A 23,206-nucleotide genomic window follows, 5' to 3' on the forward strand; every position below is an offset into this window, starting at 1 on the left:
GGGCTGTTAGTCTCTTAATGCCCTTTCTCACTTATCCAATCTATTTTACATCTAATGGATTGGTCAGACTAATTCCACACGTAGAAACTCCTGTGAAGACTCAGGGACCCATCTTTTAAGTCACACTGTCTGCAAATGATGGTTTCTAGAGAAAGATCTGCATAGAGAATGGTGGAGGTGAGGAGAAGAAGCTGTGAAACACAGGCAGTTTGTCCTCGCCCCGCCTGAAGAACACAAGGGCAGCGTGCATACACAACTTCATCTCTCACTCTCCTCCCCTTTCAAAGTCTCCTTCTGCCTGTATCAAGATCACATGTATCTCCTATAGCATACTCTTTGCCCATATGGAAGTTCAGGCACCAGAGCCCATAAGCAAATGAGGATTTCTCTGCCCACTGAGCTAAATCCATAGGCCCCTCAAAACTGACACACATCATACTCAGAGGCCTTCATGTCTTCCTGTGGGTAAACAGTTCAGGGGAACTGCTACACTAGAATCTTAAAGTATTTTCAAAGTTATATATGCATTTAGTCATTATAGGAGAAAAATTTCATCTCTCTGGCAGCTAAGGTTAAAAAAACACTCTTTAACAAGAATGTACTTACATCACTCAGGACATTTCCTGCCGCCTTCAGCTGCTTGAGCAGTGGGTTCTCTGAAGCAGGAAGTACATTATAATCTGCTTTTCCTTTATTCTTTTCATAGTCTTCTTTGTATTTTACCTGTAGGAGTGAAATAAAATGAGAAAGTAATGCTCTGGGTTATTTTTGCTCTCGTCTCTATTACAAGACGATATTATGACATAGTTCCACAAATCAGTTTTCTCTCTAGAAAAGTGGCAGCTTGACATTTTACAAACAAAATACTCAGAGTAACTCATAACAGCAGCAGAGCAACTGTATACATTTCCAGGATAACTTTTCTTCCCATTCATTTGTTTATTCAAAAATGTCCATAGGGTATCGATTATGCGCTGGCTCTGGGACAGGTCCAAGAAAGAAGAGCCCCTGGTCCCCGCCCTCAAAGAGAAAAAGATACACACAAATGACAGTGCATCATGTCCCAGACACTTGCTGCCCCACAACCCTCATTTAGCTCTTAGCTTCCAGCTGCCTAATGTGCCAACACATCTTTAAAGAAAGCAAGCCAGAAGCATCATCAATCTACCCTCTTATGCTTCATCTGTGACTGTGTGTGAGCATGTGTGTATTTAATGTACATGCAGAAGAGAGAGGGAGGGGCTGGAGGTTGGATGAAGGATGACAACCTCCCTTTTCTTTCTGCCCTTCCCACTTTGCACCTTTGATTCTAGCTTTAGCAGAAGCTTAAAATGAGCACCCAAAGCCTGTGTCAGGAACATGCCAAAAGGGAGAACAAGAAACTGATCTAGTTCTGACCATGATCCCCAGTGTCAGCCATTTATTCCGGCAACATAACTGTAGAATACAGGACCTAGATACAGAATCCTGGATAGTCTACCAACATCTGAGAACCTCAAAAACCAAATATCATCAGTTTGGTCTCCAAAGGCAGGAGATACACAGCTGAAAGAGAGATGTACCACCCCCTACAGCACACACAGAAGACTCACAGAGGATAATCTACAGGAATGAAAGACACAACCTTTCTATCTTACAGAATTATGTGTTTCATTGAAAAATGAAACCAACCAGAAAAGGAATTCCACACACCCTCCTATCTCCCTAACTGTATCTGGAATATGTGGCCTCTTCTCCTGCTTATGGATGAACTGTCAGGACTTGTGGCAAAGTTACCCCTCCTGTTAAGCACCAGAACCCTTCCTCTTTCACCTACTCAAGGATATCACTCCAGCCACTCTTCCCGCCTCAAATATCATATTTTCCCTCCACACTGGATTTTTCCCAACAGCATAGAAACATGGTGTCTTTGTTATCTTAAAAGAATCCCCTCTTCACTCACCTATCCCTCAGCCACTACCTCATTTTCTTCTTTTCCTTTCAGGAAAATACTTTGAAAAAGTTGAGTATGCTTACGTTCTTCTATTTCTCTGTTCTCACCCAATCATGAGCCCTCTCTAAGCAGACTCAACTAAGTTGCTCTTGTTGAGTTCATCAGAGTCCAGACACTGGTAAATTCATGTCAGAAACATTTGACATAGCTGATCACTCCCTTCTCCCTTCACTCGCTTCCCACTCTCTCCCAACTCTACTCCTACCTCATCTCACTGATGTGTTCACATGGAGATACTCCAGACTTTAGTCCTTAGAGATTTCTGTCTACACTTGCTCCCTTGATGGCCTCCAGTCTTATGATGTTAAATACTATCCATATACTGATGATTCCCCCCAATTTTTTTTTATTTGAGAGAGAGAATGAGAGAGAGAGAGAGCATGAGAGGGGGGAGGGTCAGAGGGAGAAGCAGACTCCCTGCCGAGCAGGGAGCCCGATGCGGGACTCGATCCTGGGACTCCAGGATCATGACCTGAGCCGAAGGCAGTCGCTTAACCAACTGAGCCACCCAGGCGCCCCGATTCCCCCAAATGTATACAACCCTTCCAGATATCTCCCCTGAAACTTCAGACTCATACAATCAACTGCCCACTTAATGTTTCCACTCAGACGTCTAAAAGGCATCTCAGATCTTACATATTGGAAGCTGAGCCTATGTCTCCCCTCCAAAAATAATTATCCACTCCTTCCGCACTCTTCTTTCTCTTGTAAAGGGAAATCCCATCCATGGAGTTGCTTAGACCCAAACTTTCTTCTCATATCCCACATCCAACCCAACAGCAAACAAGATCAGCTCTACCTTCAAATTTCATCACCTGCCCTGCTTGCCTCCTGATCCAAAACATCACTATCTTGCACCTGGAGACTGAAATAGCTTCCTAGGTGATGAGATTTTCTTGCTTTCACTCCTTCAGCAGAACCAAGGCCAAGGTTTGAATCAAGTCTGTTTGACTGTGAAGTTTATAGGCTTTCTAGTGCTTTAGAATGCCAAGGACTCTGTTTACCAAAGTTACTCTATAGAGTATATGAGCATATCCATGGATCTGTGTAACTTGTCTGTGACTAGATTTTCACCATTAGTAGGAAAATAAAAAAAATAATGGTGATGGCGAGTGTGGGAATGTCCATATTCAGATGTTTGCCAGTTGTCTTTTCTTGAGGGGTCCTTCTTTTGGAGAGCACAGCCTTTCTACTTGCATGTATCAAAAGGTCCCTTGTGAAATATTGAAGATGGTACTTGAATATTGTTAATGCTCATACCTGCAAAATTTTTCAAAAATTTGGTAGCCTTATTATAACCCCAAAGTACTTGTTTTGTTGTTGCCCAAGAATCCTCTTTATTTTCATTATATACAAAAGCAAGAGTTATAAGAAATCCACCCCCAATAAGACCATCATGACAAATGAGAGCATTTCCTCATACCTTGCTAGCTGCCACCCCAGCTTGTTTATTCACTTTGTACTCCGGCGTTTCGGTCTGCATGAAGTAGATCTGGTCCTTCATACTCTCGAAGTCTTCCTGGTATTTCCTCTGTAAGACATTAAACAAGCTGGAGAACTGCTGTGAGCACAGACCGTGCAAGGGTTCACACGGCGGGACAGGGGCTGCTTGGAGAGCTTACACACAGCCCCACTCCTCTTGGCTTACACAGTCAGGTTACGAGGAGAGATGGTTGTGCCATCACAAGAACAATTAGCAACTTAACAGAGATTTGGAACAATTATAAGAGGTTGAAAACCAGCCTCTAAGAAGGAGCTCCAAAGGCCAGGGTCAGAGAACTTCAGAGAAAAGAAAAAGAGTGTTTTTCAGTGAAGACAATATGGGAAGAAACTAGTCAGTTTCATAAATGTAGTTTGGGTTTCCCAGGCAAAGAATGAATTTTAAAGGGCCCCTTTAACCTGTATAAACCTGAAACCCTGTTGTTCATATGAAAATTGAGGCAAGAATAATGGAATCTGATCAAAACAGTATTTCGCAAAAGGGAGGAAAGACTAGGAGATTTCTTAGTTTGGGTTTCCCAGGCAGAGAATGAATTTAAAAGGGCCCCTTTAACCTGTATAAACCTTGAAACCTTGTTGCTCATTTGAAAATTGAGGCAACAATAATGGAATCTGATCAAAACAGTATTTCGCAAAAGGGAGGAAAGACTGGGAGATTTCTCTCTGGTTAGGAACTCTACACAGGTCTTGCCCCCAAGAAGAGGTACCTGGACTCTAATGTTCTGGTATTACTTCAGGTGTGGCTGGGGGTCATAAAGGAAAGGGTCACCCTGCAACCCAAGAGCATCCAGCCATTCCTTGCTACTTACTGTGCTGATGTTATTGGCATTCATTCTGGCGGTTGCAATTTCAAAGCAAGGTGTCTCACTCCATTTGCCTTTGATTTTATTTTCATAGTCTGCCTTGTATTTTTGCTAGGAGAAAAAAAGAAGGGAAGACAAAATATAGAAAATACAGAAATTGACAAGTAAGACAGAAAAGTGGTAATGGGCAGCTTTTAAAAATATCTTTAAAAACTTTTTTAAATAGGGGCGCCTGGATCATTAAGCGTCTGCCTTTGGCTCAGGTCAGGGTCCTGGGATCGAGCCCCACAACAGGCTCCCTGCTCCACAGGGAGTCTGCTTCTCCCTCTCCCACTCCCCCTGCTTGTGTTCCCTCTCTCGCTGTGTCTCTCTGTGTCAAACAAATAAATAAAATCTTAAAAAAAATTTTTTTTAAATAAAAAAATATCTTGACTATGGCCCTTAAGTTCTTAATAGGTGTTTTCAAATCTTCTAGTATAGTGTCAACAAGAAAGTTGAGCGAGGCGGTAGAGGTAATAATTGACCCTCTTATTGCTGAATCTGGAGACTTAGTTCATTCAGAACTTATGGATATTCTCTGATGTTTGAGGGAGGAGACTCAGAAGCATCCTCCACTTGTATTTCAGAGTTATAATAAAACCACTCAACCCCAGATTTCCATGCCAGGTGAACTTATTTCTGAGCTTTACCAAAACTTCTAGTTACCCAGAAAGCAATATAAAATTTGGCTTGCAGACTAATTAATAAGACTTTCCAGTTGAGACTTAAAGAAATTTTAATGGGAACTGGCAAGTAATTCAAAAATTGCCTCATCTTACTCCCAAACACCACCCCCGAAAAATGCAGCACACAAAAGTGACCTCCTAAATACATGCTCAAATACACTAAATTGAGCTGAGTCCATGATATGTAGCTTCAAACTACCTTGGCCTATACTGTTCTTAGAATAAAATTAAACTAGTCAACCCCAAATCTGGGCATATGAACCAGATGCATAGCTGAGTTACAGCAATTTCCCCTTCTTGGGAAATGTGTTAACAGACACAACCAATGAGTCTCAAGGTATCTGCAAACATATACCCCCACTATACTCTTCAAGAGAAAAGAAAGTGGTTTTCTGGTATACCTTTAACAGAACCAGTGCCAAGGAGGAGCGATGTGCAGAGCCAGTGAGTTTGAGTTAAAGGATGTTCAACCCTTTCTCAAATGCCTATACCCTTTCTTCTCAAGAGCTTAATATGCCAATAAATAGCCAAGTGGTTTTCATAACTATAAATTTTAGAGCCCTGGGCCTGAGTCCAGAAGCTCTGGGCCCAAGACTGCACTCCATTATTACCAACGGTGTGACTTAGCCTCTCCAAGTTTCAGGGTTCTCAGCCACAGCACCAACAATAATAATAATACCTTCCATAGAGGATCGTTGGAAAGATTAAATAAGTTCATACCCTGTAAAGTCCTTTGCAAACTCTACTGTGTTAAATAAATGTAGGCTACAATAACTGTAATAATAATAACATTGCTAGCATAACAGAATAAGAAACTGGAGAAAATTGTGTGTGTATTCTTCGATAGAAATCTTTGTTGAGATAATATTTACATTAAAGCACCAATTAATCTACTCTCCTCTTTTGAAGCTTTAAAAAAAATTGAAGTCAACTCTTCAGTCAATCAAAACAGACCGAATTCAATTGGTCAAAATGGATTTTTTGATTGGCTGATTGCCTATAGAAGTATTTCTAATCTTTTCGGGGAATAGACCTCTTCAGAAATCTGAGAAAGCTATAAAATGCCCATAAACACAACTTCAGAGGATTTTTGATGTACATGCACAGGTTAAGATCTCCAATCTACATTCTTGGTGGGGGATATTGCCCTTCCTCTGCTTGCTGTCAAAGGAAGAAACCTCCAAGATTAGGGGGTAGGGGCAACAGGGCCTGATGTATCCCCAAAACTTTGTAATATAATTTAAAATTGAGAAGGCGGCATTTTTTTTTTTTTTTTAAGATTTTACTTATTTGTCAGAGAGAGAGAGCACAAGCAGAGGAAGCTGCAGGCAGAGGGAGAAGCAGGCTCCCCGCTGAGCAAGAAGGCTGATGTGGGGCTCGATCCAAGGACTCTAGGATCACAACCTGAGCCAAAGGCAGAGGCTTAACCGACGGAGCCACCCAGGCATCCCCACAGCAGACATTCTTAATGAGGTCCAAAATTTGGGCCATTATGGAGAAATAATCACATATGTAGATTTGTTAAAGAAAATTAAGTAAAAATTAATTCTCACATTAAGAAATAGATATCTTTTGTTTTAAAAGATATTTAAACAAGATGCAGGGGCGCCCAGTGGGTCAGTTAGCTAAGCATCTGACTCTTGGATTCAGCTCAGGTGATGATCTCAGGGTTGTGAGACTGAGCCCTGTGTTGGGCTCCACCCTGGGTGTGTCTCTCTTGCCTTCTGCTCCTTCCTGACCCCCCCAACCCCCACTCATACATTCTCTCTCCAAAAAAAAAAAAAAAAAACTAAAATAAAACAAGAAACAAGAGTATAACACCACCCAGCACTCTCACCCCAAGTCCATCCCCACTTCTTTCTCTTCATGAACCAGTATCTAAAATGGGTCACCTTGGAAGCAGATCTCTCACAATCCAGCCCTGAGTACTCCCAAGTCTGGGAAGATTCTCACTACAAGGGACTGAGGCTGCAGCTTGTTAACTGTTGAGGAAGCTACAGCCTTCCCCTTCATCTGCAGGTAGGAGAGGAGTTGAAAGAATAAAGGCCTGTAGCTTGAGGAATGAGGGGAAGACAGAGGTGTGTGTCCACGTGGGACCTCCTCTGTCAACCAAATGGTCTCACTCTACATGTCTGGCAGCAAGGCCTGAGTGTTTACGTGGTACACACAGATGGGTTAGCCATACCAGGGGTCCAACACCCAACTTTCCCTCCATTTCCACTCTAGCCCTTCTGTCATGTTTGAAGTCAATCAATGGAAACCTGGCAGCAAGAATTGATTTAACTTTCTCTAGGATTCTGTGTTCATTTAACAGAGGACAGTACATTGGGTCAATTACAAGCTCTGGAACACCTTCTGTGGGCAAGAGAGTAACTGCATGTCGATAGATGTAGTAAAATTGCTTCCTCAGAAATGAGCTGAAAGGATTGCACTGGGCACAAATTAGACACCCTAATGTCCTACTTAAACACATGGCTCTATTTTCTACTTTCCACATCTGCATCTGTGGTTTTGATGTGGTTATCAAATGGAAGGAATACAAAGCCTGTTAGTTAATCACACTTCAGTTTTTCTGTGAGTTGCTAAACACTGGGACTTCTGACAGCTTCATTCATAGAAATGCTATCCTCTCAGACAGGTGGAGGGGGTCCCAAGTGATATTTTCATAAAACCCACAGTGGGCCCAGGGCTGCTTTCCTAACTCAACCAAATCTCTTCTAGTGCAATCAATGGAAATCTCTCCCTAATTCTTTGTGATAGAGGAGTTTCCATGGTTTTAGAAGATCAGAGCTTGGCATCTTTGTGCTGTGCAGCAATATTTACTGAAAGATGTTTTTAAAAATATTCTAGTGAAATACTAAAATACATATATATTGGTCTCTGCCCCCAGTTCCTAATAGAGAGCTCCTAAACACCTGTAGTCTCCTGAGTGATAGGGTTGTCTTTCTCTTAAAGATTTTATTTATTTGACAACGGGGAGGAGAGAGCGTGGAAAGAGGGACAAGCAGACTCCGCACCGAGCGCAGAGCCCGACACGGGGCTCGATCCCCTGACTGAGATCAGGACCTGAGCCGAAATCAAGAGTTAGAGGCTTAACCGACTGAGCCACCCAGATGCCCTGGGTTTTCTTTTGTTCTGAGACAATTCCTGGATAGCAATATGATGGGGGCTAGTCACCACAAAAACCAAGCAATGCTTAGAAACTTGGAACTTTCCACCCCTCCCTTCATCCTCTGAGGAGGGGAGAGGGGCCGGAGATGAAGTTAATAATCAGTCAGGCCTATGTGATGAAACCACCATAAAAGTCCCTGAAGTGCACAATTCAGAGAGCTTCCAGGTTGGTGAACACATCCACATGCTGGGAGAGTAGCACACCCCAGGTCCACAGGGACGGAAGGTCCTGTGCTTGGGACCCTTCAGGACCTCACCCCAGGTACCTCTTTATCCTGGTTGTTCATCTGTATCCTCTGTTATGTAATAAACATAAGAGAGTGTTTCCCTGAGTTCTGTGAGCCAATTATTAGCAAATTATTAAACCTGAGGAGTGGGTCATGGGAACCCTGGATTTAAGCCAGTCTGTCAGAAGTATGGGAGGTCCAGATTTACGACTAGTAGTCTGAAGTAGGGCCAGTCTTGTGGGTCTGAGCCCTTAACTCGTGAGATCTGAGGCGAACACCAGGTAGATAATGTCGGAATTGAACTGAATTATAGGACACTGAGTTAGGGTCAGAGAATTGGTTGGTGTGGTGAAAGGTGGCAGGAGTGTGCACAGAGAGTAAAGGAAACAGAGCTCTTCCTTTCAACTCTAGATCCCAGTTAGGTATCACTGGAAATTCTAGCCTGAAATCTCACATTTTTCCTCACATTATGAATCTAGAAGGAAGCAGAGAGGCAAGGACAGAGAAACTAAAGGGACTGCCCAATGTTGCATTCAGAATCCCACTTTCAGCTGGTTGTAGTGTGCACAGTGACCTCACGGGAATGCTTGCTTACACGAACCACCCTGCCTGCCTATCCACCTGTGTTTGAGCTACAAAATGCAGCGGAGTCAGGACGAGTGCTGGTATGGAGCTGGTGGCTTCGGCCAAAGACAAAGGTGAGAGAATGGATTCTGACAGATAAAGTAAGGAAAGCTGATAAATAATATAATATATAAGCCCTATAATCATTGCAGATACACAATCATTACATTAACATATGAACCGAAGGCTGTAAGACTCAGGGATGGATCTGGGAAACACTGAATTTAAATACCTAAGAGTGAGTAGATAAAGGAGATTATATTCATGTTGGAAAGCAAGGAAATTATAATACTGAAATATGAGTCAAAGCCCATGACTGTGGGGAACACTTCAAGAGAACAGAGGCAAGTCCCACAGCTCAATCACCTCTCTCTCCTCCACCACGGCCCTAGTCCTCTCTCATGGGATGGTCTTTTGATGGATGGACTGCTACCAATCACAAGCATTACTTCCCAAAGTGAGTATTATTTTGGATGCACAGCAGCCTTTAAAAACTTGGAATGTGGGTAAGACTGGGATGAACAGCCAAATCTGGTGACTTCCATCCACAGCCATCCTCCCTTGGCTCATATTGTTATTCCACAAGGGCAAAACCAGCACTGGTGAGGTTTTCAAAATGTCCAATGATGCCACCGTATCTGGGTGTGGTGGTGCAGTCCAACAAGCATATAATGCAAGCCACCACTGTAATTTTAAATTTTCTAGTAGCCAATTTTTAAAATGCAAGAAGAAACAGGTGCGAAATTAATTTTAATAATATATTTTACTTAACCCAATAGGTCCAAAAATATGACTTCAACATGTAATCAGTATGAAAACAATGAGCTATTTCACATTTCTTTTTGTCCTAAGTGTTCAAGACCCAGTGTCCATTTCATGCATATAGGACCCTCAGTTTATACAATCGCATTTCAAATGCTCAATGGTCACACGTAGATGATGGCCACTACATCGAAGAGTGCAATTCTAGACTAACTGGCACGTCTAAATTAGTGGAGACTGATTATAGAGCAGTTGGAAAGGGATTTATTTTTTTATCATGTTCAAGTGCCCACACTGCACACTCAAATAAGGTAAAAGTGTGTTGCATTAGTAAGATATCTTTTAAAATAGGCTTCAAATAAAAATTAAAAATAGATTTTCTTTCTAAATGACCGTTTGAAATCAGGTTGTTCTTTTTCTTCAAAAAAGATCAATTATCCTTGTTCCCTAATCTTATTTAAGTATCAATATTTTCAGCAGGCCAGCTCTTTATGGACAGTTCTAAAGTTCATTTCTGCTTTGCCCTGGGCAAATTTCAGGTTCATGGCATTCCTATTAGTGAAAATTTACTGTACTTATCAGATCTATTATCCAAATAGCCCTTGGTTATAGTTAGAAGTCTGCAATATCAGACACTAAAAACATCACTGAATAGACTTCATCATCAATAATTTTTCTCCGTCTCCTTTCCTGGAGACAGCCTTTCCCCCAAAATACCTAAACAAGATAGAAACCTTGAGGTTCCCCCAAAATTGAAGCAGAAGACCAAATTGGGACTGAACTCCACAGAGGGCAAAGAAGAGTATTTAAAAGCAGCAGTATCCCAGGAGAAAGTGGCCTGATTTGAACCAATTTAAAATAGGACTTTTGCATGGGTCTGGTCATCAGTTGAACATCTGTCTCTCGGCATTCTCTGTGAGGTCTGCATTCCACACAGAGCTAGCTTACCAGCCTAAATATAGACAAAGCTTAAAAGTTATGAGGTGCACTGCCCACGGCTGTCAAACTGAGCCATGTCTGAGAGATCACTCATGCATTCTTATTTTCTCCATGTCTGACAGAGAGCATAAAACTGTATGAGGTTCTTCACACTGAATTAAGACAATCAGATTCTCCAAGAAAATGTGTGGTGACTCAGTTCTGGTTAGTAGCACTTTCTGAAGTCACGATGTCAAATGACATCAGGACACAGGTTCTGTTTTTTAAAATGCAGCTTTCACATTTACCGATCACGAACATTTATTAACATGGCCCCACAGTGTTAACGGATGTATTGTTTTTGCTGTAGACTTTTTAGGGTCATATTGCAAAAATACTCTCAGTGTTGGTGTTGGGTCTTCGGGTTCCCCTTACTTACTTTCTCTGGTGTTTAAGATGATTAAGCCAGAGGTTTCAAGGGAGACAGTGTTCCAGCCCTATTTACTTACCTTGCTCACTTGATTGGTCACTTTCTTAGCAAATTCTATATCTGGAGGATCCGGCAGCGTTGTGAATTGAGATTGCTGTTCAACATGACCTTTTTTGTAGGCAATCTGACAAAATAAAAGATGGGGATGCTCATGAACCATAGAAAATTATTCTACATCCCAGATTCTGTTTGTTGGATTTTTTATGTTTTCATCTGTATCTGAAGTTTTGAACGTTAGTGTATCACATAACAGTAATGTATCCTTGCAGATATGACACACCCTTGCTCTCAGTATTACTAGGGATTTCTATCTCATTAAGTCTTCCCTCTTCTCCAAGATTATTAACCCTAGGTCTGTTTCCTTCCATTTGTCTCTATGCCATGATTTATAATTGAAATTACTCTGTTAACTGGCATCCTCAACTCCCAGCCCCTTGTCTTTATTTTTTTTTTTTTAAGATTTTATTTATTTGACAGAGAGAGAGCACAAGCAGGGAGAGCGGCAGGCAGAGGGAGAGGGAGAAGCAGACTCCCTGCTGAGCAGGGAGCCCAATGTGGGACTCAATCCCAGGACCCTGGGATCATGACCTGAGCTGAAGGCAGACGCTTAACCGACTGAGCCACCCAGGCGTCCTACAACCTCTTGTCTTTATATCACACCAGCTACCAAACCCCTAGCTCTGAATCAACTCAACAGCACACTTCCTTTGCTTTTATCCAGGATGCTGAGTGCTACTGAAAAAAATCACACAGTTCTACTGATTGGATAAGGACAATGCAATAAGCACAATTAAAAGGGCCACTGGAAAAGGGTACAGAGGTGGGAAAGGGAGTCTCTTGAACCTAAACCCTTAGCTTGAAGTCTGGGTGCCTATCCAGTGATACGTTCTGTGAACAAGAGCTTGCGTGGGCCTCTGTGCCCACTACTCGGAATTTATGGTAAGAATTGCCACTTTGCCTCCAAGGAAGCTTGAACATCCCATTATGCATCTCTGGTCAGTCTCTATTCACAGTGGCTAGCATAAAACCCCAAGACTGTCCTTAGGCCCCCAGTCAACTCTCAGCTCCCTCTTTCATAAAGAAAGGCTATATACACATACTTCTCTTTCCCTGTACTCATCCCTGCCCCTCCCACCTGCTACATGGCTCAGAGAAGCAGCCCTTGCAGGGCAGGACCCCTGCACTCACACTGCTGTTTCCTCCAGCAGCCCTCTGCACCCAGCTCCACCCGTCACCTCTTCTCTTTCTTGACAGCTTCAACCGCTCCCTCTTCATTAGCTCCTTTCCTTTGCCTATTAAAGGCCTCTCTTGTCTGAAAGTATCATGTCCATTAATCATGCAACCCCTTCGCTCTCACCCTCCTTTTTTTCCTTCACTGACTACTAGGGACTTTTCTACCACCAGCCTTGACCCCTGCCTCCAAAAATGCAGAACTATTTGTAGATCCCCAGACACAAGAAATCCTCTTAAGCCTCTGGACCTTGTACCTGCTCTTCCCTTTTCCCTGGCATGCCCCAGCTCCAAGCTCTCCCCATCTGCTTGCAAACTGCTGCTCATTCCCCATGGCTCAGGACAAGCAACAGTTTCCCCTCCTGAGCTCTCGCTGACCTGAGGAACTTTCTCCTGGGATCTCACTCACCTTGGCCCTTATCTCCTTTAAAGGAATTCTTGGACACTATGATTCATTGTTTACTTATCTGTCCCTCCTTGACTGTGGAGCTCTGGGAGGACAGAAAACGTAACCTCTCATCTGGGAGCCCTTATGGCATGCACAGAACCTGACCAGAGCAAAGGTTCAATGACTTGATTTCTGAATGTGTGTTTTATACACTGGGGCCATTGGGGGAAATCTCCAGAGGAGTTTTATCATCCCAACTCTTCTACTACTCACTTGTGAGACATATACAAATTATATTATCCTTCCATGTGGAGGTATTCTTATTTACATTGTAAAGAGTCTGGATAGTTCCAGGGTCCCAGTCATCATCTTCATGCGCTAACCAAGTCTAACTATGTCTTAACCCAATAATATCTACCTACTGCCTATAACAAAAGCTTTTATGAACATTAAATCAATGGGGGATGCAAAAGACCAATTTTAAAATGCATTTATATGAATTCCACTGCTCAATCTTTAAGTAGTGAAGACTTTATTTTAGGCATAGGGCGATTGGTATTTTCCATGGCTGGCTAAGTCCTCAGAGAATAAGCAACATCCTATCTAAAGAGAAGGAGAAATGCTTACTAAGTATGACATCCTGTCAAATACCTTCAGAGAAATCAGATCTAGAAGTCCTAATTTCTCAGGAACCTTGTTTAGAATTCTGTCTAGTTAGAATTCTGCACACTGGATCAACTTAAAGACTCTCTTGGTACTTGCAAAGTATTTTGTCTTTGCTCAGATAGCAAGAAAAACATGGTAAGTAGGTTTCAGAGAAAAAGGAACAAGGTGCAGGAGAGGGAGAGAAAGCTTCCAAACCCAAGCGCTTAGTTTGAAATCTACATGCCTACCCAGCGGTATGTTCTGTGAACAACAGCTTGCTTGGGGCTCTGTGCCCAATAATTGCAGAAGTTCATGGTACGGACAACAGTATTAATAGGCATGTTGGTAATCTGATACTTGGTGCATAACCTGCAATAAAATTAAAAGCCCTATCTTAACGGTCAAGTTTTTCTGAGGAAGGATGGGAAGATTTTCCTTCATTATTATATATTCTCCATTATGTATTCTACTGAGCTATCTCAAAAAATGGGGTAAACTTTCACTGTTCAAAGTCCATAGCACTAGAGTGGCATGGAGATATCCCTCCATCTCTCCATTTTATGGATAAAGGGAAACATGTGGAGATTAAGTGTCTTCTTGGCAACCTCTTCCTAGGCTTACATGACAGGGCATTTCCTGGTTCTCCTTCAACTTCTCTGTTTGTTCCCTCATTCTTTTGCTGGCTCCTTTCCACGTGTCCTAAGAATGGGTGTCGTCCAAAACCCTGCCCTTGGCCATACACTGTTCTGCCTCCCTCATACAGTTTCAAGTCTTCAGCTGTCCCTTTGATTCTGAGGACGCTCAAACACTCATCTCTCATCCTGTTCTCACACCTATGCGATAGGACGAAGTTTCTAATTTATCCATAAAATACCTTGGTCAGAATGTTCCATCATCTCAACTCCATTTCTCTGTTCACTAGTGCGTCGTTACCAGTTGTAACCCTATACACCCAGACTAGCGGACTTCGTCATAAACTGCTCTGTGGCTACTTTCGCTCCATCTCCAATATCCAGTGTCCTGAACACTTTTAAAATACTTACTACCTTCAGATTCCTTTCTTCCTCTCCTTTGTCCCTGTCATCCCTTTGGTCTCTCTGTATTACTAAAACAGTCTTCTTCGAATGATCACAGTTTTTCCTAGTCCCAATCTACTATATTGTCCTTTAGAATTTTTCCATATCCTACTTTTACCATATTGTTTTCCCCTCCAAAAATCGTATGTTCTCTCTTATGGACTACCATATCGCGTCAGAGCTGTTTTGTCTGATTTTCAAGGTCCTGCTACCAGTTTCTTAAAAGTGCCCTCTTAACTGGGCACCCACAGCATTCACTTTCTTTTGTCCCCTCCAGACTCATTTCACCTCTGTCCCTTTGTTCAAGGGTACTCTACTTGAAATGACTTTCCTGTTCATGGTCCTCCTTCCCTTGGGATTTCCACTTCCACATGGCTTTCTCTAATTACTTGTATGTGTCCTGTCTTTCAGCAAGGATTAGACTATAGAATTTGCTTCCTAAAATTTTTGAAAAAAATTTTTATTGTTTAATATATAAAAATTTCATCTTACCAGCCTGATTATAAAGTCTCAAGAGAAAGGATGAAAACTTGTCATACTTTTCTAGCCCACCAGCTATGCATGCATAATGGACTTTAAATAAGTAACTACTGATTGCTTGATAAAGGTTACACATTATCATCTATTCATGACATACAGAACCAAAAGACTAACTTAAAAGAGAAGCAAGAGGTCCCTACACATTAAAACTGGTACCGTGTACTAGATGGCTTTAAATTTTTGTAATGGCTTTTTTAGTTCCTAATTTACTCTATGGAAATACAGAAGTATACCTATGCTATATTTTATTATATCACTTTTTATTATGAAAAAAGAATTTATTAAGTATTTACCTCATCAAACTGAAGCCTATGAATGCACCACTGGTCCTGGGCAAAATCCTTTGTTTTTTAACTAACATATAATGTATTATTTGTTCCCAGGGTACGGGTCTGTGATTCATCAGTCTTACACAATTCACAGCACTTATGCTATATTTTAATCAATTATATGAAAACTGGGATAGAAATATGTCCCCTAAATTTGCAAATGATATCAAGTGAGAGGCAATAAAAGATTAAGACCTCAAAAGTTGGAGACACCATCAAAGGAGTATGCATAATTCCAGTACAGAACAAGATAGGATCCTAAGATCCATTAGAAGTAAATCCCAGTAATTTTCAAGATGCCAACTGACTTGTTAAGTCCATAGTGAATGTGAGAGGTTCGAGGGGTCTCGTTGACAACTGAATGAAAAACAACTTGTTATTTTATACAACAGGGCTCTCCTGAAGACGAGAGCAGTAGTCTTTGGATTGTCAATACAGCCTCTAGCAAATCCAGGGGTCAAGAAATAAAGCTCCTCAAAACAAGGGGAAGTGCTAGAATGAAGGGGAGCTCTCTGCTACTGCTGGTGCTTTCCACCTAAGGACTCTATTAGGTCTGCTAAGTCCCTCTAATAAACTGCTTTCAAGGTGGAAGACACTAAAATTCTGGCCAGTGGGGACTGCTGATATTTTACCAACTCTGAAACATCCTCTATGTACACCTGACGGCAAGAGCTTTTTGTGAGATAACTACACAAACATGTTTGGACAAGCGTATCAGTCCATGGAGAAAAGGGGGGACACACCACAATTCAGACTTCAGAATTAGGATAGCAAATCAAAAGCCTTCAATGACATTTTTCACTTAATATATTTGGGAACGTGTCTATGATCCCAAAAAGATTTTTTTTAAATGTCACTCTACTGTCACAGAAAAAAACTTCAACTCCAGACAAGGGGACAGAGGGCCCATGCTACAGTGGAAAGAACTCTGGTCTTGGGATCACAAGACCAGGTTTCTAATCTGGGCTTTGCCACTAATGACCTATGTGGTCTCAGACTCAGGTTCTTCACCTAATAAAAAAAAAAACAAACCCAAGATTGGGATTAATTATATCTAATATAAATTATAAAATCTAAGTAGACATCGTAATGATTCTAGATGTATTCATCTGCTATAATGACATTCAGTCTTTTTGAAAGAAGAATTGCAATGAACGTCTGGCCAGAAGACATAACTTGAGGTGTCTCGATACCGCACTCCCAAATGATGTTGACTGCACTTGACTTACATCACTGAGGGCTTTCTGGGCTTGGGCCACCCTTCTCAGCTCTGGGCTATCGTTGTACGGGTAAAACAAACTTTTGTCAGCTTCCCAGTCCTCAGTGTACAGTTTCTAAATCAGAAAAGGGTGAAAAGTTATGAGAAAGTGAGCTCCCACTTACACGAAATACACAATTTTGAATTCATCCATCAGTAGCAAGAAGAACCGAGGGCAAGGTAAGGGTAAAGGGAAATGGAATCTGCAGAGAACCTCCCCCTTTCCACTCAGTCCAAGTCATATTTATTAATAGGTTGTCCTGCTTCTTCTGACAAATCTTATTTTCAGAAGGGTAGATGCGTCTGATTTTGTTTCATCTCCTCTCTGGGACTTTACCTACTTCCTACAACAAGGACTAATGCGAGTGTAAGGAGCCCGGAGGCATTCTGCTTAGTCTCTGTCACGAAACAAACATTTAATAAGAGTGATAGCCAGAAATACCCACAGTGTAGCCCAGGGGCTCTGAGAGCCAGTTCCCGGGTGCATCTTCCTTCTCCCCACTTTTTCTTCCCCCCACATTGCTCGGCTTCCCACCAAGACCCTCTCTTCCACTACTCAAGAGCTTTCCTCTCAGTTCCTTCCCGCCCACCCCCACCCCTGCACCCCACGTGGCTCAAGGATACTCACAAAGAGATTGGGAAACTGCATTCCAGATTATCAAGAGGACTGGTTATTGCTCTGAATTACGTGGGGGAAGGACAGAAGTAGCGACAGAGCAGAAGCCCTTACCTTACTGAACATGGCTGTGTTCTTAACTGCCTGGACAAGTTCAGGGGCATCAGGGGGAAGCAGGTACTTTTCCTTGGTGTCTTCCCAGTTCTGCTTGTATAAAACCTAGACAGAAAGAGCGGAGGACCTGTGGCTGATGTCTCCCCCAAGGGCATGAGGCTGTAGAGAACAGAGTGCTGTGAAGTCTTTCACATTCAAAGTGTCCTCACACCGAGGCTGCCCTTGTGCCCATGCATTACTAGCATCGATTGGGAAAACGCTATGTCCACATCCCATAATACTTTTCCTGCACTGGTAAGCTTTTACTTGAAACGTCTGATTTTTTCTATTTTTTTATTTTATTATGTTATGTTAATCACCATACATCATTAGTTTTTGATGTAGTGTTCCATGATTCATTGTTTGCGTATAACACCCAATGCTCCATTCAGTACGTGCCCTCCTTAATACCCATCACCAGGCTAACCCATCCCCCCACCCCCCTCCCCTCTAAATCCCTCAGTTTGTTTCTCAGAGTCCATAGTCTCTCATGGTTCGTCTCCCCCTCCAATTCCCCCCCTTCATTTTCTCCTATTTTTTTTTTTAAAACACATAATGTATTATTTGTGAAACGTCTCATTTTTAAAACTAAATTGTGATTAGGATTCTCCTATAGATTCCTTTCAAAGGCTGCAACCTTCTTGGCCATTGGCTGAATTGGGATAGTGGACATGTTCCTTTTGACTTATGTGGTATTTTTTAAAAAGGTTTTTAATTAGTAGCTTACATTTGAAATTTGAGGATTTCTCGTAAAAATTAAGCTCCCTGGACTTGTTTGAAGATAAGTAAGAGACTCTGGCAACACTGGGCCTGCCTTCTGGGCAGCAACTGCCTGGAGCTGAGCTGCAGGGCAGAGACTTTCCAGGCCACCACCAGCCCTACGGCCCACCTCAGTCATCTGCATGGCCTCGCAGACACGTGTGCAGCCTGCTTCTCCCTCTCCCCCCCCATTGTGAGCTCACAGTGCCCCTGGATTCAAGGGAGACTGGCGAGCAGGATCAGGCCTGTCCAGCCTTCTCGCCTAAGGCCAGGTAGAGGTCACCTACATGCGCTTTAGCATCCCAGCCATCCACATCATGACCTCACCTTACTGACTTGCTGCGACACTTTCTTCGCATGTTCAATGTCCTTTGCTTTTTCGTCTACATGACAGATAGTTTTAGCAACATCGCCATCCATTCGATACTTAACCTGCAGAAATAATGCAGAGTTTGTGACAGGCATGCCCATGTGAGTATATTAAAGGAGATCTATAACCAAAGAGCATTAACCCAATGACTCAATGTCTGCACCGCAAAGCAAAATTTATACATTTTAGGTAGAAAACCGTGATCTCCAAAGATCTGCAGAGCCCCTACATTCACTGCATATCTGCTTTTCTGGCTGAATTTCAGCCTCCCTGCACTCCTCCGTGGAGGACCACAGTGAATTCCAACTTCCCATCTCCTATCATCTCTTAGCTAACTTGCTAAGACAAGCTTTTAGAAATCTCTTGGGGTTCACATTAGAGCCACATAATCTACAGTCAGTGCTTCCTCTAGATTTCTGGACTGGCTCACAGTAATTTGACTCTTCATTTTCTCTATACCCATTAAAGCCCTTGACTCCCAGTGATGGGCATGTTTTTGACATGTCTCTCTCCTTTATTTTAGCAATGCAGCCCACCTCACTGAGTTGATCTTGTACTTTCTTGATCCTGCGAAGTTCTGGGGTATCAGTTGTGATTGCGGATGGCTGTCCTTTTGCTTTCTCATAGTTCTCCTTGTATTTATTCTGAAAAGAATATCAGATGTTAGCCTAAAACCTGACAAGACAGCAGCAGGAATTTCAGGCAATGCATTCATCCCCTTCTGATTTAAAAAAAAAAAAAAAAAAAAAAAACCTTGCAAGTTCTAACAGTATCAGTTGTAACAGCTTTCTTTTTGTCCCTTAACCGGTTCTCAGCAAAAACTAAAATAGATTTGTTAATTGTTCTTCCTAAACATGGTGGGATACTTGAGACAGTAGAAATTTTATTACAGACTATCGTCTTGAAAATGCCCTAAAATGATTCTCTCAATGTTTTTATTGTCTGAATGCACACATGAAAAGCCTGAACCTCAATAATTTTAGAAAATATAGAAAGTGTCTGAAAAGATTTGATTGCTAATACAATGCAAAAATTTTCAATTCAGAAGTTGTAGCTAAAGCTCGATGGTTTGGATAGCTGAGACACCAGCTGAATTAATGGAAAGTCTGAATTATGGAGTATTTTGAAAAGGAATGCAATTTTATTATTTCTGCTAAATATACAATGAGTTCTTGCTTTAATAACAATGTGCATAATTTATCATTATTAATGCTTCAATGGTACTCCTGAATGTAGTCAACAATCTAAATTATACTCGATTTTATCACTAACCACTTTAAAAATACTATAAACCTTTGCCAACATTTTCTTCAGGCTATCAGAAATTCTAGGATATTATTGTCAGAATTTATGAGATTTTATGGCAATAAACAGACAAAAAAATTTTTCTCTTTTTGCTGAATACTGTAATGATAAAGGAGGCAAAATAATCTTGTTTTTAGAGATCGAAGCCTTAGAAAACTAGGTTTTAGATCATTCAAGAATCTGAACTAGAAATTTGCCAAATTGTCCCCAGGAGTTAACACTAAACCAAACATGGCCATTTACTGACCAATCACAATGAGATGCTTTTAACTTAAGCCCTTAGTCCTATATAATCCAATGTTCCCCTGAGCTGCTTTTCATTTTTTTTCAAGCTGCCAGAGGATTTGCAATCAGGCCACCTAGTGAGACCTCAGCCCACATGGACAATCAACAAATGAGATCCATTCCAATGGATATCATTCTGCTGACAGTCAGTATAACTTGCTATACAGTGTAACTGTACATGGACAGTTAAGGACCAGGGACCTTCAACAGCAGTGATTCTCAACCTGAGCTGCACATTTTAAAAGCCGGGCAGCTTTTAAAAATCTTTATGCACAGGTCTCAACCTCAGACTGATTAAACCAGAACAGCCTGGGTATCAGTAGCTTTAAAGCTCCCAGAGGATTCTGATGTGCAGCCACAGTTAAAAACCACGGTGCTGGGGCGCCTGGGTGGCTCAGTTGGTTAAGCGGCTGCCTTCGGCTCAGGACATGATCCCAGGGTCCTGGGATCGGGCCCCTGGCAGGCTCCCTGCTCAGCGGAGCGCCTGCTTCTCCCTCTACCCACCCCCTGCTCATGCTTTCTTTCGCTCTCTCTCCGTCTCTCTCGCTCTCAAATAAGTAAATCTTTAAAAAAAAAAAAAAAACCAAAAACAACCAACCCAACACTGCTCTAGGGTACAGCTGAACATTCTGATCCTCATTTCAGATGAGCTCTTAGTCTGATCCTGGTTTTCTAAACTACACTTTTTTACCATACAACTCTTAAAGATCTTTTTTTTTTTTTTTAAAGATTTTATTTATTTATTTGAGACAGAGAGTGAGAGGGAGGAGGGTCAGAGGGAGAAGCAGACTCCCCGCCGAGCAGGGAGCCCGATGCGGGACTCGATCCCGGGACTCCAGGATCATGACCTGAGCCGAAGGCAGTCGCCCAACCAACTGAGCCACCCAGGCGCCCCTTAAAGATCTTTTTACATATTGTTAACTAGTCTACTTAAGGGGCATTCTGCTCAGTTTAAATAGATGTTATTTAACTTCCGTGAATGGATTTCAACTGAATCTATATTTATGACTTCATGATTCTAGATTGGCTAACAAATTGTGATTAAATACCAATAAATGCTTTGTAATTGGCCTCCTGCTTATTTTGTGGGAATAAGTTCAGTAAGGATGCCTTCTCTGATACTGTAGTGGTGACAATGAATTACATGAGAGGAAAAATCAAGCATCACAAGAGCTTCTATTTCTGCAGGTAAGTCTTTGTCTCACCCAAGATTGAGAAACAAAATCCAGCCAGCACCCAAAACAGAGTCAGAACTTTCTCAATAATAAAACCAGATTAGCAGAAGTTGTTTGAAACTTACTGGGCTAAAGAGTTCCTGCATTTTCTGACTGTGTACAATGTAGGGGGTCATGAACTTCGAAGAATCCAGTTTCTTCCGGATAACCTTCTTCCTCTCCACTGGCTTTGCTGGGACTGGCTGTACCAGCGTGGGTTTGGAAGGTTCTGATTGCTCATAGTCAGATGTGCTTGTCGTAGTTTCATAGATTTTGGTTATTGTCTGAAAATGGGACATGCAGTTCAACATTGTTATGGAAGTAAAAACTGTGATCGCATGAACTTGGCATAGAGGCATTATTCTGATCGCAAGTCAGACTTCAATCCCTAGGGTTACTTCTGCATGTCTAAAACAGGCCAAAGCAAGGCATCCTACGCTCTGTCCATAGGAAGGTACATCATGTTACATAAATCTGAATGTCGATTGTTCAGGAGGGCGTGGAGTCGAAAGGTTACTACTCCTTCTTAATTTGCTACAGTGCCTTAAAATTCCATTTGTAGAAAGGACCCCAAACGCTTTCGGGATGGATAAAAATCAGAAATGTACAATATTCTTAAACATTTAAAATCTTCTTAAATCGTTTGGGTAGAGTTAAAGCAAACTTGGGATCAGAGAACAAATGATTAAGATGATCAAATAAAGCTTTGACTTCTTGACTTCATATTCACTTTTAAATGAGTCTAAGAAAAAATTGGGTGCTTGTCCCACAGGTCCCCGCAGCCCTACACAAAGAATAATGACTGTTAAAAGAACGAATCACATCAGTTTTGCAAGTGATTACCGTTCTTTTGGCTTAGTTAATGAATGTGAACTGGAGTGCCATGGACACTAATAAATGCTTGGGTGGATAAGGGTAATGATGACAACATAAGGGTGTAATTATCCTATGCATGCAGTAGGCGGGAAATTACGGTTTCTTACAAAAGGCTGTATAGTAGAAGAAACTAAGGCCCCAAATTTAGGTCTAGTCCAAGGTTAAAAATACTGTATGAAAGAAAAGAAGATAAGCAGCCATGTCTTCAATCCATCCGACAGCATGATTTCCTTCACAGCTAATATCCGCTGTACTGAAGGAAGAGTCCTAGCATCAATTATGAAAAGAGAAACCAAAGCAACAAGGACATTGGACATCTATGACAACTTCCCCTCGTGTTGTTAGATCATTGCTAATAGGTTGCTTTCTGCCCATTATTACTGATGTACGCTTGATGGTGAGAAACTAACCAATTTACAGCATCTCTACTACTGTTAGGGTTCATGCAGTCACAAGCTCTTTGAGCGGGCTCCAGGGATAGCCATCATTGTTTGTCATGCTCAAGAGAAACAGCTCCACTCAGAAAATGAAGCATGAGTGAGGTATTTCACCCTAAAAAAAATTCCACCTTGGAATATTCATGGGAAAGGCTTTGTGCTACAATCTAAGTACCATTTCATTGCATCATCAGGGACAAAGGCTTGGAGGTGCCATCCCTGTTGGCAGAGGTGGTGCCCCACAAGTTACAACTCAAAACAATAAAACTGTGGGTCCCCATGCAAATCACCTGTCCAAGGCCATGTGATCACTACAGTCAGAGAGTGCCTGTAGCCACTGATATTATTATTAGTACCACCTACACCAATAATACCACACGAACAATGGGGGAAACCATCCCCAGCCACTTTGGATGAGCTGAATAGCAAAAATAGTGACATAACCTGCCAAACAGGTAGCATTCATTCTTGGACCATCAGCTGCTGGGCACATGCAAGTGAGAGATTCTCTC

General features: G+C 41.9%; 1 protein-coding gene across 1 annotated transcript in view; it reads right to left on the reverse strand.

Annotated features, from left to right (window-relative positions):
* Positions 1 to 23,206, reverse strand: part of NEB (nebulin) — a 200,218-nt gene that overhangs the window by 173,101 nt on the left and 3,911 nt on the right. The window contains exons 3-11 of the mRNA XM_021702909.2: positions 21,468 to 21,665; positions 19,114 to 19,221; positions 18,535 to 18,639; positions 17,410 to 17,514; positions 16,651 to 16,755; positions 11,233 to 11,337; positions 4,303 to 4,407; positions 3,417 to 3,524; positions 607 to 723 (exon numbers count right to left, since the gene is read on the reverse strand). Of these exons, the coding sequence (XP_021558584.1) occupies positions 607 to 723; positions 3,417 to 3,524; positions 4,303 to 4,407; positions 11,233 to 11,337; positions 16,651 to 16,755; positions 17,410 to 17,514; positions 18,535 to 18,639; positions 19,114 to 19,221; positions 21,468 to 21,665 (1,056 nt within the window). The remainder of the gene's footprint in view (positions 1 to 606; positions 724 to 3,416; positions 3,525 to 4,302; positions 4,408 to 11,232; positions 11,338 to 16,650; positions 16,756 to 17,409; positions 17,515 to 18,534; positions 18,640 to 19,113; positions 19,222 to 21,467; positions 21,666 to 23,206) is intronic.

The sequence above is a fragment of the Neomonachus schauinslandi genome, chromosome 3 (genome assembly GCF_002201575.2).
Source record: "Neomonachus schauinslandi chromosome 3, ASM220157v2, whole genome shotgun sequence".
Classification (NCBI taxonomy): domain Eukaryota; kingdom Metazoa; phylum Chordata; class Mammalia; order Carnivora; family Phocidae; genus Neomonachus; species Neomonachus schauinslandi.